Raw genomic sequence first — 16,633 nt, forward strand, 5'->3', positions numbered from 1 at the left:
CACTTCTTTTACAGAGGAACGAGGACTTCTCGGAGCAGGTCTCAGCATGCCAGCTGTGGAGGTCATGGTGCCTCAGTGTAGGGAAGTGGAAGCACTGGAGCTGGGCACAGAACACACGGTCGCTCTCAGACAAGGCGGAGGCAAAGATGGGGTCTGGAGGCAGGAACACTTCTGAGGAGCCTGTGGAGGAGAATGGACGTGAGGATAAACACGTCCAACCATCAGCAGATCGTCACATACCGTCCTCAAGCTGGCGTCCACTGGACCAACCACAGGCCTGGAGGACTGCAAGGGCTAAAGGCTGCTGCAGCTCCAGAGAAGGCCCCAGAAACTCACAGGGTCTGGCTGGTAGGCAGTACGCTGCCTCAGAGGCCCCTCTGCAACCCTCCCCATTTCCATGTGCCTTGTCCCCTGGGGCCCTGCAAATCAAGTAAACACTGGGTGGAAGGAAGACTCCAGAGTATCATCTGAGTCAAGACGGCTCCACTTCACACTTACCAAACAAGAATACTTACTTTTGAACGCTACCTCCCAGCGACCTTCTAAGGAGTGGTTCCGCCCAGTGATGACATACTGATAACCAACCCACAGCCTGCAGGACAGAGAGAGAAACCTCAGTACCGGTGACCACCTATGCATACATGTATATATTTAGGAGAAATGAAAACATTTACCCTTTTCTTGGTCGCAAGAACTCAAGTTTGCAAGGCAAGCATTCTACTCCTGCACCACTGACTACTTTACTCCTTTATTTTGGGATAGACCGGCACTGAGTTCAGCCTCCTACGCAGCTGCAATTACAGCCTGAGTCACACCTCCAGTGTTTCATCCATGTGTGCGGGGGAAGTTCTCCACCACTGAGTCACACCTCCAGTGTTTTATCCACATGTGCAGGGAAGTTCTCCACCACTGAGTCACACCTCCAGTGTTTGATCCACGTGTGCGGAGAAGTTCTCCACCACTGAGTCACACCACCCAGTGTTTCATCCACGTGTGCGGGGGAAGTTCTCCACCACTGAGTCACACCTCCAGTGTTTTATCCACATGTGCAGGGAAGTTCTCCACCACTGAGTCACACCTCCAGTGTTTGATCCACATGTGCAGGGAAGTTCTCCACCACTGAGTCACACCACCCAGTGTTTCATCCTCGTGTGCTGGGGAGTCTCCACCACTGAGTCACACCACCCAGTGTTTCATCCATGTGTGCTGGGGAGTTCTCCACCACTGAGTCACACCTCCAGTCCTGTGTATGTGTTTTCATGGTTATACTGACCTCTAAAATGAGTTTGTTGTGGAGTATTCCTTTACACTGTGTGAAGATGTGTCACTGTGGTTGGTTTAATAAAGAGCTGAATGGCCAATAGCTAGGCAGGAGGTATAGCAGAGACTTCTGAGGACAGAGAACTCTGGGAAGAAGAAAGGAGTCGTCGCCAGAGGAACAGACACGTAGGAGAGGTAAAAGCCACGAGTCACATGGCAACACGTAGATGAACAGAAATGGGTTAATTTTACTAAGTGCTAGTGGGACAAGCCTAATTTATAGGCTGAGCTTTCATAATTAATAATAAGACTCCGTGTCATTTTTTTTATGAGCTGGCAGCCCGAAAAGAAATCCATTTACATGATTCATTAAAGTTTTTCTCTCAACTTTAATAAAATCCATTTTCTAAACAAATTCACAGGTCAGAGAGTTTTATATCTGGAATCTGTGTCAAGCCTGTTCTCTTTAGCTAATTCTAGAAAACTTTACATTCAAAGCAGGATGACCGCAGATGTAATGTCATAGAAACACAATTCTGCGTATGGCAAAATCACAGCACAGGGAACTCTGAACAAACAAAGCCCTGTGAACATACCCTGCCCCCTTTACTGCTTTCTGCTCAGCCAGCCTGTTGCAGGCCTGCAGCATGTCCCCAGTCTGAGCCGCCAAACACTGAGACACCTGCACACGGGCTGGACTGAATGCTCCAAGCACCTCACAGTTCTGTGCCTGCCCATGCTGCCTTAGCTCTCCAGTCCCAGCCCTAGAGATGCCCGCCTGCTGATGTGGCCCCACTCAAAGTACCAAGCCGCTCCAGCCATGCCGAGAGCAACAGCTGCTGTGAGCAGCGTGGGCTGTGCCCACACCGGCCGCCATGGAAGACGGGGCCCAGCAAGGCCCTTGCCCTTCCGGGCATTTCCGGGGAGCAGAAGAGCCATTTCTCTAACCCGGCTGCTGCAGACAAGAAACAGCGTGGTGGTCTGGCCTGCCACACATGGCAGAGCTGGCTTATCTTGAAGCGGCCCTCTGGCCACCTGCCTTAGGTCATCGCGCTCTCCAGTCGAATGGCAGCTGTGCCCTTGTTAGGAGGCAGCAGGTGGCTGGCAGTAAACACTGGCCATCCTCTGTCCTTCCTTCTGGAGCAGAGACGATGGCTGCCCTTTCCAACTTCTACCCTACAGCATGGACAGGGCACATGATGTGGCTTCCAGAGGTGGCACACTCAAGTTCGGCACATTCCTGGTCCCTAAACAAAAGCCCCACAAATACTGAGCCTTTAAGTTGGCTGCTACTTTTCCGCTTCCTCTAGATAAGTTCATCTTCCGGAGTTCAGGACCAGGTTCTAGGCAGACTGCCTGAGCTAGGCCTGGCACATGCCCCGGAGCCCATCACGGGTCCCATGTGCAAGCACTCGGAAGCCTAAGGTGTCTGGGAAAGACTGAGCAGGGCACAGACAGTACCCAGGAGAGCTGCAGGCTCATCTTACCGTCTGCACACCCACCCGCTGCATACCCTTCTTATCATGCCCAGAGCCCCACACGGAGCGATCCCTTGGGATTCAGGCTAGCATGCCCTGGCCACAGTCACCAGTGCAGCTGGATCCACAGGAACCAGTGAAAAGGGCTGCTCCATGGTCCCAAACAGCAGCAGCGGGCCTGCACTCCTTGTTCCTTCAAAAGGCCCCAGTTTCATCCCAATGCCAAACCGAGCCCCTGGACCTCTACCTGCTTCTACTGGTGGGGCTGCCAGTGAGTGCTCAGCAGCGCACAGACTCTGAACCCCGGGACTCACTTGCGCTGGTCTTTCCAGCCAAAGCTCCGCTCTGGCTGGTCCCATTCCTGGGCCAGGACGAAGCGCAGCTCCTGGTCAGTAGAGAAAGTGGCGAGTGACCCGTTCACGCGCTGGCAGGTCTGCGCGGCATCCCAGTAGTTCTCTCCGCTGAGGTAGACCCGGTAGCAGCTGGCCGTGCCTTCATAATGGTGCCACCCGGTTGGGCACTTCCCTAGGAAGCATGAAGAACGGAGGGGGGTTGTCCCCACATTAGGACCGCCGCGACTTCAAAAGTAAAGTGACAGGTGGCGCATCAGCCACAGCCACACCTCAGAACCACCTGGAGAGCTAGAGCTGCACTGGAGTAACAGGTCCAGAGCACAGTTCCCAAAAACAGCAGTGGCTGGGTCTCTGTTTACCAGAACCACCCTTAATCCACTCCCAAAGGCTGACCACCCCAGGCAAGGGCACCTAGTTAATTCACACAGCCGGTATCAGCTCAAGGATCCCCATCCCGACAGTCAGAAAATCTGCTTGCTTCTCCTCCATTTTCTTCATCTCTCTGCCTCTCCTGGGGGGAGGGGTGCATGCGAGCCAAGTGCATGTGCCGTGGCAGTTTGATCCCCAATAATCTTTCTACCACAGGGGGGTCTAGGTCGGCAGGTCCCCTGTGGTTTCACTTAGAGCGATGAGCTCTCAGCTGAGCTCACACTGGCTCAGAGGCTCAAGTTCTTCGAAGAAGCGCAAGCTACGGTGTATTTGTACTCAGGGTCCTAAGTAACAGCAACAGGTGCCTCGAGAATCCTCCAACACAGTTCACCCTCCGGTGAACAATCAGGGTCATGACTCAGTCTCAGGCGCCCGGGGAGTAAGCACATTACCAGACTGGCTGTCCTGGCCGCTGCTGCCAGCAAGCCAAGCCCACCGCTTCCTCTCTTCTGTGCACACAGGGGTTCAGCAGGGTGCCTGCCAATTAGCACCCCTAAAACAGCTCCATAAGTCTAACTTCAGAGGGTCCAAACCTGCCCCTCCTGGGTGAGAGAAAGAAGGCACAGCTTTGCCACAGCTCTTTTCACTCTACTGGATGGTTCCTGTGCCCCTCAGGCAAGGGTTTACACCGTAGTGAAGACAGTATCGGGGTGTGCTCCACAGATCCAGAGCATTCAAACATTGGGAGTACTGTGATGCTATTCTTGGTTGTCTACTTGACTACATCCAGAATTAACTAACACCTAAGTGGCTAGGTGTACCTGTGAGGGGTTTTGGGGGATTTTTTTGTAATTAATTTGAGGTGGGAAGATCCACCTTTAGTGCACTCTCTGCCTGCTTGCGCTTGCTCTTGCTGACAAGTCCATTCCTTCACACCCAGCTTCGTGGACTGAACAACTACTGATTTCTCGGAACTTCTGTTGGTAGACAGCCATTGCTAGACTAGTTGGACCACGGCCTGTAAGCCATTCTCGTAAGTCCCCTTTCCTCTCTCTCTAGACGGATTCCATCAGTTCTGTTCGTCTAGAGAACACTCACTATCAGAAGTCCCGTTCCCTCGTGCCCCCACCCCACCCCAGACAGGGTTTCACTATGCAGCTCTAGCGGCCTTGAATTCATGGAGATCTGCCTGCCTCTAACTTCTAAGTAGACCTGGCTAGAGTACCTCTTACACTCTAAAAGATATTATTTAAAAATGCCACAGAACTGGTAAAACTTATTAGGGAGTATACTCATGTTTGTATTTTCATCCTCTGTGTGCGGGCTGCTTACATGTGGCTGGGCACCATGTGCACTCAGTGGCTGCACAGGCCGGAAGAGGACGTCCGATCCCCTGGGACTGGAGTCCGATTGTGAACCACCATGTGAGTACTGGTGATCAAACCCATGGCCCCTGGAACAGCCGGTGCTCTGAACTGCTGAGCCATCTCACCAGCCGAATCCTCGTGTTTAGATGTAAAGATGTGTGACTGACTGACTTATTAACGGAGACAAGAAAGAAAATGGCAAGCTGGACCACGGCTGAGGCATGTCCACAATGCTGTGTGCAAGGAGAGCAAGCTGGCTATGGATATCTGCTCACTGCTCAGGCCTAAGATAAGCACAGCTGAGTGCACAGCGATGTGGAGCCTCCTGGAGGAGACAGTGTGGCTCAGTTTACACAGGACATACTCCCTGAGGGTAAGGAGGAGACAGCGTTTATTTCAAGTTTCTTACCCAAGCTCAGATGCCTGGTTACACATTTCCCAACTTACTCAGACCAAGAACTATGGCTCCATGCAAGGGTGGGGGCTGTGAGGTGGGCTGGGAGCCCGGGAGGTGGCTCATTTCCAGGCTCCTCACGGCACTGACCGTGCTGGCTCACGCAGTCACTGTAGCTTGGTGGCCAAGCCCTAGGACTGGTGACGGTTGGCATAGGAGGGAGGCAGGCAGAGGTTGAGTCTGCAAAGTGCCTCTGAGTCACCTTCCATGTTGAGGCTGTGGGCTAAGAGTTAACACAGGGGGCTGGAGAGGTGGCTCAGAGGTTAGGAGCACTGGCTGCTCTTCCAGAGGTCCTGAGTTCAATTCCCAGCACCCACATGGTGGCTCACAACCACCTGTAATGAGATCTGGCTCCCTCTTCTGTCATACATGCAGACAGAACACTGTGTACATAATAAATCTTACACAGAAAACAGACCTACGCCCCACAGCAAGCATGTTAAGCACCAGTTCTGCTGCCCAAATCTAGCTGTTCTTATACATTGGAGGGGAGGGTATCATCCCCTCAGCAGGGCTGTTTAGGGTGCAGCATTTAAACTATGCTTTGCTCTCCTTCAGCCTTGCTATGCTCCTTCGCAAGTTTAACGCCACCCATTTACTAATCACTAAAAGGGGAGACTGTTTCCACGCTGTGGCTCCGACATCTTCCAGGGCTGCTTTAGCAAACCTATCTCCCTGGCCGTGGCCTCAAGGAACCAGGCCTGGGCAAGGCTGTAAACTTAAGACGCCGGACAGACACGGTGGGCACTGCCTTGGGGCAGGGCTGCAACTCACTGCTGAAGCGGACAGGCTGAGCCATGTTCACGATGTGGAACTGTGGGGGGTCGCCTCCTCTGCTCCGCCCCTGCCGCAGGTCCAAGGTCTCCTTCCCATGATAAGGACGGGCCTCTCCAGTCACTTCTGAAAGCAAAAGTAGGCCGTGAGCCCATCAGCAGCACCCTGTGGTTTGCCAGCACCAAGTCCCACGGCAGCTCAGGGCTGGAAAGGCCTGGTGGGACCAGGCGTGGCATCAGGAGTCACATTCTGATTTTCTTTAGATGTTCACATCCAATGGGACAAGCGTGCTCCTGGAGAAGCACACCTGTTACTTCAGTGCTATATGGACTCTTGTCCTTCAGCAAGCACTCCTTCCTCAGCCAAGAGCCATGCACTCCTGCTTTACAAAGGTCAGCAGTGCCAGCTCTCTACAGGAACGCCTGCCTGGTGAGGGAGCTCTTCCTAAGGCCTGGGTTGTCCTCTGCAGCCCCACAGGCCTGGGCACATTCTGTTAGTGTGCAAGGGAAACCCACCGCATACAGGCTTCTACCACACTGTCTGTCCACTTGTCTGCAGGCCCCTGAGGCTGTTAAGTTACCAGGCTAGTGCCTCAGCATAGAAAAGACCTGGCACAGGTCCTGGTGTGCAATGGGTCTCCACGCATGGCTGAGTGTGGATAGGAGGCTGAAGATAGAAGGAACATTCTAGTTTCCCGCAGAATGAGCTCACAACTTGCAGGTCACTCCTCCCACACAGGTCTTTGGGAGTCATTTAAGCCCTTATCAGAGACATTTTCCTACCACCTCACGCGGAGTGGACTGAAAGAGGTGAGGTGACTGACCCAAGGTCACTGAACAGGAGACGCCAGAGCTAACATGCCTCCGGGCCACCACCTCGCACTCCCCTCGCATGAGGACAAGGTGAAGGCAAACAGTGGTACACTTGGTATGCACGGCTGCTCCCAGGCCAGCCTGAGCCCCTGAGCCGTGACAAGGACTGGCCTCCTACACACTTCCTGGACTCCAGTCCGCTCACTTGACTGACGTTTCTCTAGACACCTGACTCTGTAATATCCTGGGCTCTAAGCTTATTCTTACCTAACAGGATTCTCTTGTGATACCTCAGTAAATCCCCCCAGTCTATCCCATATAGACAAAGAGAAGCTTAAACCAGGATTCCTAAGTGTAGATAAGAACTTAGACCCCTTTTCCCCAGGTGGCTGTATCTGCTACAGGGACTTTGGAAAACAATCAGGATATTCGACCAAAAGACTAAAAAGGGAGGTGGGTTAAAATAAATTATATGGTCTGTGCCTTTAAGAACTAGCCTCACAAAGAAAGGGGAGCGCTCCTTCCCACCTCCCTGCTGTGAGTGAGAGATTTGGAAGAGCCTCCCTGGAGACTTGTAAACTTAGAAAACACCTTACTTTTGCATTCTGTACCTAAAGTCTTCAGTGGCGGCTTTGGGGACTGTGATCTAGGCCAGGCCAGTTTCAAGTCCCCAGAAATGATGGCGCCAGCCCCAGGAACAAAAGAACAGAGTCAGGATGTCTGATGGTAACCAATTAACCACGAGATGCCCCTCTCCAGAGATAACAAGACCAGACCCCGGAGATGAGTTGTAAAACTCCTGACAGGGCAAACAGATAAGATGAAATAAAATAAAGTCCAGGCCCGGGAACAACTTGACCAATCAAGGATGGACCCGTACTAACCCCCTCCCCTCTAAGAAATTTTATGGGTTTTGCCTATAAAAACTAACTTCCCCAAGAAAGAGGCACTCCTCCCTGCCTCACTGTATTGGATGGAGGAATGAGTCCCTGTCTAGACTTGTATCTGCAGAATAAACCTTGCTGTTGCATTCTGGACATCCAAGGTCTTCGGTGGTCTCTTTGGGGGGTCACAATCTGGGCATAACACTCTCATCTCATTATGAAAGATTATTTAATGTGAAATATTGCAAGTGTTTAAGTTGGCAGGACACCCAGTGTGCACGGAGTCCTGAGCGCTACTTCCACACAGAGGAGAAAGGGGGGAAGGGGAGGGGATGGAGACGGCAGAGCTGAGAGGGAGGGCGTCTGGTACTTCTCTACCGCTGTCAGATGTTGTTTGTAACTAAGTCTCCATCATTCTAGCCCATCAATAAAGACTCGGGAGCTAGATGTTGGGGTGAAAATCTGCGAGAGACAGAGAAAGCACCCAGCTGCTTCCTCCTCTGCCACTGTCCCAGAAAAAGAGCTTTCTCTTCTTGTTTGGAGGAGTCTCAAATACTCCTCCAATGGATGTCCCTCCTTCTACTTCCTGTGCGTCTCTCTCCTGATTTCCTCTTACTTTCTATGGTTATTTCCTGTCAACTAGTTGCTTGCTTCACTTCTTGACCTAAGGTTGATTTTACTTAGTCCTGTTCACAGTAGTCAAGCAGAAAGCTCTTGGATTAAAGGTGTGTGCTAGGGCTGAGCCACACCACAGCTGGAAACAGGTTTTTCCAGTAAATAGCGCAATCTCGAGGTTCACAGTGTGATCAAATAGCCTGCAACAGTGGTTAAGACACCATGACCATGACAACTTATAGAAGAAAGCATTTAATCTAGGTTCATAGTTTCAGAGAGTCAGAGTTCATGATCATCCTAAGTGAGGAGCATGGCAGCAGGCAGGCGTGACATTGGAACAGTATTTGTTTTAAGATTTACTTATTTATTATGTATACAGTACTCTGCCTGCAGGCCAGAAGAGGGCACCAGCTCTCATTACAGATGGCTGTAAGCCACCATGTGGTGCTGGGAACTGAACTCAGGACCTTTGGAAGAGCAGCCAGTGCTCTAAACCTCTGAGCCATCTCTCCAGCCCGAGAGCTCATACCTTGAGATACAAGTAAGAAACAAAGATAAAAAGCTAACTGGAAATGGGTTTAGCTTCTGAAACCTCAGAGCCTGTCCCCAGTGACACACCTCCTCCAACAAGATCACACCTCCTAATTCTTCCCAAACAGTCTCACCATCTGGGGACCAAGTATTCAAATGGCTGAAACTTATGAGGGACATCTCATTCAAACCACAACAGAGGGGGAGATGGAGAGGAGGAGGAAAGAGAGCAGAGGGGAGAGAGGGAAAGGGGAAAAGAGGGGGTCATCCTGTCATGGCTTTGCTGGCAGCCGAGTCCCCAGGCGACAGGCTGACTGTGTGGTCCGACTCGGGCAGCTCGACCACCCGTGCTGACCTGCAGCATTATCTCCCCTGTAGAGGCGCCTCCACTGTACAGGTGTGAAGTCGTGAACCCAGGAGCAGCAGGAGACAACTTTGAACTTAGACCTTGTAGGACTGTGTGTGTGCAGTCATTTTCTATTGGGCTTTATATTCTACATGTGAGTAAGAACTAGAAGACAAGTTTTCGTTGACATTTTAAAAACATCACAGCCTCAAAATGCTGGCAGACCAGAGACGGATAACGGCCCCTGGTGCGCTCTCCAGCAAGGCTCAGAAGACAGTCTGAGTGTGGCTGGGCCACAGCACAGCCAGTTAAAGAACCTGGCACAGGGTAACAGCAGTGTCATTAGGATTCTGTATTTTCTGGCTTTGGAGTTTTAGTAAGCAAATATTACTTAACTTGCTGATGCCGACTATAATTCCAGGTTCATGTTGGTGTGCCCTGTTGTGGAATATTAGTTTGGGATTGTTACATTTGCTTATACTGTGGAACATTTGTTTAATGATACCAAGATGTATTGCAGTCTTCCCCCCCCCTCCCCCCCGAGACAGGGTTTCTCTGTGTAGTTTTGGTGCCTGTCCTGGATCTCACTCTGTAGCCCAGGCTGGCCTTGAACTCACAGAGATCCACCTGCCTCTGCCTCCTGAGTGCTGGGATTAAAGCGTGTGCTACCACTACCCGACTATGTATTGCAGTCTTTTATGTTGCATTTGATTAACTCTGTGACACTTTGTTATATTGCCTGTCTAAAACGCCTGATTGGTCTAATGAAGAGCTGAATGGCCAATAGCAAGGCAAGAGAGAATAAATAGAAGGAGAAAAAGATGGGAAGCAAGAAAGATCAAGGAGTGAGAAAAGAAGGGGCCAGCCACCCAGCCACACAATCAGACACAGAATAAGGAGGAAAGAAAAGATATACAGAAATAGAGAAAGGTAAAAGCCCAGAGGTAGACAGATAATTTAAGAAAAGCTAGCAAGAAACAAGCCAAGCTAAGAGTGGGCATTTATAAGAATAAGTCTCTGTGTATGATTTATTTGGGAGCTAGGTGCTGGGCCCCCCAAAAGAGCAAAGAGCCAAAAGAGTAAAACAAAACAACAACAACAGTGCCCCATCAGCTTGGAGAGCTCACTTGTACCCTAATGCTCTCCTGCACGTTGGGTAGTTCAGTCAGGGTGGGGCTCTAAGGGGCTGCCTCTGCATGGCTTGGGCCTTCTCTGTTGCTGCTTTTGACACACTTTCTTTGCTCCGTCTAGTTAGTGTTTAACTGGATAGAATGTGGGGAGTTCTGGGTTTTTTGTTTTTTCTTCTTTCTTCCTTCCTTCCTTTCTTCTTTTTTCTCTCCCTCCCTCTCTCCCCCTTTCTTCCCCCCCCCCCCCCCCCCCCCCGCTCTCTCCCTCTCTCTCTCTCTCTCTCTCTCTGGATCTGAGGACCGAACCCAGGGCCTCTTCCACTGAGCTAAATCCCCATCCCTAGAGTTTCTGTTTTGATTCTGACTTTTGTCCTTAGATGGTCCCCATCTTCCCTAGACTTGGGAAATTTTCTGCTGTTTGTATTGAAAATAATTTCTATGCTTTTGGCACATTTTTGCCCTTCTATGCCTACAATCTATAGACACAGCTTTCTCAATGTTTCCTGCACATTCCATTTGTATGTGTTTAAGATCTTACTGATGTTCTTGAACCATGCACCAATTCGACTACCTTGTCTCCAAACCCCGATGTTTCTGCCCTGAGTGTGGCCCATTCTACCAGTCAGGCTTTCCAATGTGCTTGTCATCTGACTTACTAAACTTTTCTATTATTTCAGTTTCTTTCCCCTTTTTTTTTTTTTTTTTTTTTTTTTGCTTTTTGTTTGTTTGTTTTTTGAGACATGATCTCTCTGAATAGCCCTGGCTGTCCTGGAGCTCACTCTGTAGACCAGGCTGGTCTTGAACTCACAGAGATCTGCCTGCCTCTGCCTCCTGAGTGCTGGATTAAAGGCGTGCGCCACCGCTGCCCGGCAGTTTGTTCCTTTTTCAACATTGCTCTTTATTAACTCTGTTTTCATTCCGAACTGACTTCTTTACCTCATGTGTGTGTTGTCCTTAATTCACTCCTCTTGTTTCTTGAAAAGTTTTCATCATACTTTCAAATTCTTTTGTTTGTTTGTTTGTTTGTTTCTTTCTTTCTTTCTTTCTTTTTTTTCCCAAGACAGGGTTTCTCTCTGTAGTTTTGGTGCTTTTCCTGGAACTCCCTCTGCAGCCCAGGCTGGCCTCAAACTCAGAGATCCATCTGCCTCTGCCTCCCGAGTGCTGGGATTAAAGGCGTGCGCCGCCACCACCGCCCGGCCTCGAATTCTTTCTGAAATTCATCTAAGTTACTATCACTGGGGACTTTATATCACTGGGGATCATATATTTCAGATGAGTGTAGTGGGTAGTCATTCCAGCTTGGATCTGGAAGCTCCAACCCCCATTGAGACTCTGGCAACTGTCACGCCTACGAGGCGGGGCAAGGGGAGGTGCTGGAAACCTGAGAGCTGGATGGGCAAGCGCTCGCTCGGGGCTCGCTCTCTGCGCCTGGACCCTGGACGGTGGAGATTGATTGTGCAGAGCTCCAGAGAACACCGCTGGATTGCTATACGCCTTCCCCAGACCCCCGCGACCTATCTATTCTTTCATTTGTGAGTCATCCACTAAATAAATCTTACTTTTAACTACGTGGAGTGGCCTTTATAATTTTCCCCAATATCAACATGCCGTTTACCTATGCTCTATACTTCTCTGGATTTTAGAATGTGTTTCTTGCTTGATATTGTTTCATTGGTTGTAGTTACATCTTATCTAGGTCATTATCCCTCATTATTTCTGGACAATATTTGATAACCATTCCTTTGTATATAGTCTTGTATTAGTTTAGAACCTTCTTATTTAGACAAAAAGGGGGAGATGTAGTGGGTAGTCATTCCAGCTTGGATCTGGAAGCTCCAACCCCCATTGAGACTCTGGCAACTGTCACGCCTACGAGGCGGGGCAAGGGGAGGTGCTGGAAACCTGAGAGCTGGATGGGCAAGCGCTCGCTCGGGGCTCGCTCTCTGCGCCTGGACCCTGGACGGTGGAGATTGATTGTGCAGAGCTCCAGAGAACACCGCTGGATTGCTATACGCCTTCCCCAGACCCCCGCGACCTATCTATTCTTTCATTTGTGAGTCATCCACTAAATAAATCTTACTTTTAACTACGTGGAGTGGCCTTTATAATTTTCCCCAATAGATGAGACATGTCATGGACGTCATGTTTCTTGTGTTTTCCTTTTAAAGTTTTAGTGTGTGTCGTCAGAGGACGCCCTCAGGACCCAGTCTGTCAGACCTGTGGCATGTCTGTCTACTGGGCCATCTTGTAAGCCTTAACGCTACTTGTGTCTGGGGGTTGGAATCTATATCGGGAGTTAGATCACTGTTGAATTTTTATTTTATCTTGGTCACCTTTCTTCAGGAAAGACTAGGTGGTAGTAGGAGTTGAAGCGTTTTTGTTAACCTGCTGTCTGAAGTGCGAGACTTCATCCACATTCCTCCCCATTAGTAGAATACTGTCCACAACAACAGTCAATACCCAGTAAACGCTCTGGGAAATAGTCAACTACAAAATAATCACCCCTGAAAAAAATAACCCACCTCCAATACCCCCAAATCAAACAATAAAAACCAGCCAAACAATAATAAATTATAATTTTTAAGAATGCAAGCAACAACCCCCTCCCAAACAATAACTTGTTAAACGCTAATCACCTTGGGGACACTGTTATAAGGTATACACTAATATGTCACTATGGGTACGAGCAGAAAGAAAAGAGAACACAGCGGGACTGGTGATCAGTACTGGGAAGACAGAAGCAGAGGGACAAACAGAGGGGGAACGACAGGGCCAGGGAGCGGGCACGGGGACGAGGGAGACGAGGGCGTTCCAGCCAAGGGCGGACTGAATGGAGGGGGAGAACACACTCTCAGATGCAGAGACCCGTGGATCCAGCCAGACTACGTTCTGGTGAAAGCAAGGAGTGAGGGGAGGGAGGGAGGGGGACAGAGGGACAGAGGGAGAGGGAGAGAGGGGGACAGAGGGAGAGGGGGACAGAGGGAGAGACTGGGTATAGCGAGGGCACTGGGCAGACACAGGTCCGGTCCGCCCGACTGTGAACCCCTCCAGTCTCTCCTGCCCTCCTCCTGAGGCTGCTCCTCCACTCCTCTGCAGTGCTCTTCCCTCCAGTCTCTCCTGCCCTCCTCCTGAGGCTGCTCCTCCACTCCTCTGCAGTGCTCTTCCCTCCCAGTCTTCCTCCCAGGACGGTGAAGTCAATGGCTGACTCTGATTTCCTTCGGCTCCACATCCCCAGCAGCTCTCGCCAGTGTCCTGTGTGTGCCTGCGTCTGTGAACACTCCCGTGGAGACTGTGGTTCCCACCACTGAGTACTGTCAGGTCCGATTTTCAAGCTTTCTTTCTCAGTCTCAGGGACTCTATTAGACAGGCTTTACCCTGTAGTCCCAGGACACTTGGCTCTTGGTTGCCATCACAGCACAGCTGTTCCGCTCTGCAGGGCGTTCAGGATGCGGGATTCTCCATCTGACCACCTGGCTGTGGCGTGTTCTCCGGTGTTTGTACGGTGCCTAGCTGAGACTCTTCTGGGAGCTGACTTCAGCTTGTCCCAGATTATCCCTGGAGATCACAGGGCTGTGCCTGAGGGTCACCTGCCATCCTGCTAGGGGACAATGGTCTCACTCTAGAGTATGGATGTTGCTGTCCCTTAAATACTGAGATTACAGGTGTGAGCAGCCACACTGCGTCAGGGATTTCTCTTCTGTCAGCTCCTCGGGAGGCAGAACCCATGCTAGGAGAGCATCTACCCAAGCAATAGCATCAAGCCCACCTTCCCGTGTGTCTCAGGTCTCTGTCCAGATTTCCCTTTAGTTCCGCAAACACACTTCAGATACTGTTTACGTCTGTATCTTACATAAAAATGACATGAAAACAGGCGGGGACTGTCGGGAAGAGAGGGATGAGACAGCAGTGGGTAAGGACTAAGATTTACTATATACGTGGATGAGATTGGCAAGGATAGAAATAAACATTGCCTTTAAAAAGAGAGGTCTCGGCTGGAGAGATGGCTCAGCAGTTAAGAGCACTGGCTGCTCTTCTACAGGACCCAGGTTCAATTCCCAGCACCCACATGGCAGCTCACAACTGTCTATAACTCCTGTCCCAGGGAATCTGACTCCCTCACATAGACATGTAGGCAGAATACCAATGTACATAAAATAAAACAAAATGAAAGAGGGGGGGGGTGGTCCTGAGCCAGGCATGGTAGCTGGCTTCTGAGTTTTCTCCAGAGCTGTTACAGAGTCCCTTTGTCCAGCCTCTAGTTGCTTTGGAATGTTTCTGTGGCAGAGCGAGGACTTGGAATTTCCTAGACTGCCATTTTGTTAAGTCAGAGTGTCTTTTTTAAAGTTCTGTTACTCCTTCAATGAACAGACAACAGTAATTGTCAATCTCCACGGGGGCTGCTGTGTGCACTGCTTCTTCCTAAGCACCCCACGTTCCATGGATCCTGCTATGGAACCTTGCCAACAAGCCTAGCAGAGCAGAACTTCAGTCCAAGGGACGCGGCCGTGAGCAGTGCAGACAGGTGCTGGCCTCCGCTGGGACTGATCCACTGTCCCACACACCAGTCACCTCAGGTAACCCGCTCTGGCTCTCCTGGCTTAGGGAGCTGTGTTAAGTCTGCTGCGCATCCAGAGATTTGGGAAAGAGCAACTGTTTTCAGGGTTAAGGGGAAGATGGCCTAGATAAGCCATAAACTGAGCACCTGAATGAGTCCCATGCGGGAGCCTTCTCCTCGGGCTGCTCTAGCCTGCTGCATTGTGAGATACACCTGCGTATCCTCAGAAAAGACTCTCCTGATCTCGTCCTGGGATACAGGACTGGCAGAAAGCATCTAGGCAGCAAGGGGGAGGGGGGGCAGCTCTATCTGTCACCTGAGATCATCTTTCCCAGTTCTTCCCTTTTCAACCTCCCTGACCTCCCTGTGAGCTCAGTGGCTCTAACGCTAACGGAGATGATGCAACCTCTCTTCAACAAGTCAACAGAGCAGATGGAGCTCAGCGTGCAGTCCCGGCACAGGAGCAGCCACAGACGCCTGTCACCCTCGTGTACACTGTGGCTGCTCCATGGTGCTTACTTTATATTTCCCTCACATCTTCATTCCAAACAGCCCTTTCTTGCAGGTGCCTAAGTCACAAGGACTCACTGCTACCGCTGGACAGCACAGGACCACAAAACAAGCCTATCAGCTTTTGGAGGGAGGAGTCAACTGTGTGGAGTGGAGAAGAAAGTGTGTGGTACTGAGAAGCTCACTCCATCCCCCTGCCGGAACCTGACAGCTCTCGACTACCAGGGCTCGCTCGCTTGAGTGCGCATGCGCGGACAGAGGCATCTCTCCTGCTCTCTCTTCAGCAGGCCATGCTGCGGCTGGTCTGTTAGGCTGCGTCAGCTCCCGCTCTGCTCCTACGTGCCTGGAGTTCCAACACTTGGAGCTAAGACAGGAGGATCTGTGAGCCTAGGGGTGTGAAACCAGTCTGGGTCACATAACAAGACTTGTCTCCTCAAACAAAAGCCACGCCAGCTTTCTGAAGAGGAGAAGCTACAAGCACCACAATGAAATGCAGTAATGACAGAAACTTCACCTGCAGGGCTAAACTCACACTGCCTGAGCCTTCCAGTCTCGGTCCTTGTTTTTCCACCTGGGAGGAACCAAGAGCTCTAACTCTGCAGAAGTGCTCTGCCACAGAGCCATGGCGCTTGTGTCCCGATGCTGTGTTTCACTCAGCTTACCTCACGGCAGCTGTCTGCCAACTACTGCTGTCTGCCAACACAAACGTTAGTACTTACACCTAACATCCATGCTTTGTCACTGGCACAACACACTTTATCATGTCATCACATACATTCGGGTCGTCCCCCAAGATGTTAGTATAAAAATGCTAAAAGAATTTCTCCAAAGTTCTTCCAAATAAGAAACCTAGATCACAGACTATGAGGGTGGTCTGATATGTAAGAAAATACCTGTTTCCTAAAGTAGGTGATCAATTCATCCACCTCACCAAACCATGGTAAGAGTCCCAACACATCACATTCTCTCCAACACTTATTTAGTTTAGCGGAGATCTTAATTTCTGCCATCCCTAGGTGTGTAAACAGCATCTTGGTCTTTAGAGTACTAAGGAATTTGCATAGCTCTATATTTACTTAGTACTAGTAACTTTTCTAAGAAATAGCTATGCCTTAGGAACCACCCACTGTGGTCTTCTTTGGCACTGTCTCTCCCTGGGACCTGGGGCTTGCTGATTTGGCTAGGCTGGCCAGTGAGA

At 50.5% G+C, this 16,633-nt stretch overlaps 1 protein-coding gene across 18 annotated transcripts in view; it reads right to left on the reverse strand.

Annotated features, from left to right (window-relative positions):
• The window catches only part of Dgcr2 (DiGeorge syndrome critical region gene 2), a 77,013-nt gene that overhangs the window by 18,801 nt on the left and 41,579 nt on the right, over positions 1-16,633 (reverse strand). For 15 of the 18 annotated variants that reach the window (XM_076548440.1, XM_076548434.1, XM_076548438.1 and 12 more), the window contains 4 exons: positions 6,056-6,181; positions 3,053-3,263; positions 516-592; positions 4-180 (listed from right to left, as the gene is read on the reverse strand). In XM_076548440.1, coding sequence (XP_076404555.1) covers positions 4-180; positions 516-592; positions 3,053-3,263; positions 6,056-6,080 — 490 coding nt within the window. In that variant the 5' untranslated portion in view covers positions 6,081-6,181. Of the gene's footprint in view, positions 1-3; positions 181-515; positions 593-3,052; positions 3,272-6,054; positions 6,182-16,633 lie in introns of all 18 variants that reach the window. The other 3 variants (XM_076548431.1, XM_076548432.1, XM_076548430.1) reach the window with 1 other exon arrangement.

Source organism: Peromyscus maniculatus, chromosome 12 (assembly GCF_049852395.1).
Source record: "Peromyscus maniculatus bairdii isolate BWxNUB_F1_BW_parent chromosome 12, HU_Pman_BW_mat_3.1, whole genome shotgun sequence".
Taxonomy (NCBI): Eukaryota; Metazoa; Chordata; class Mammalia; order Rodentia; family Cricetidae; genus Peromyscus; species Peromyscus maniculatus.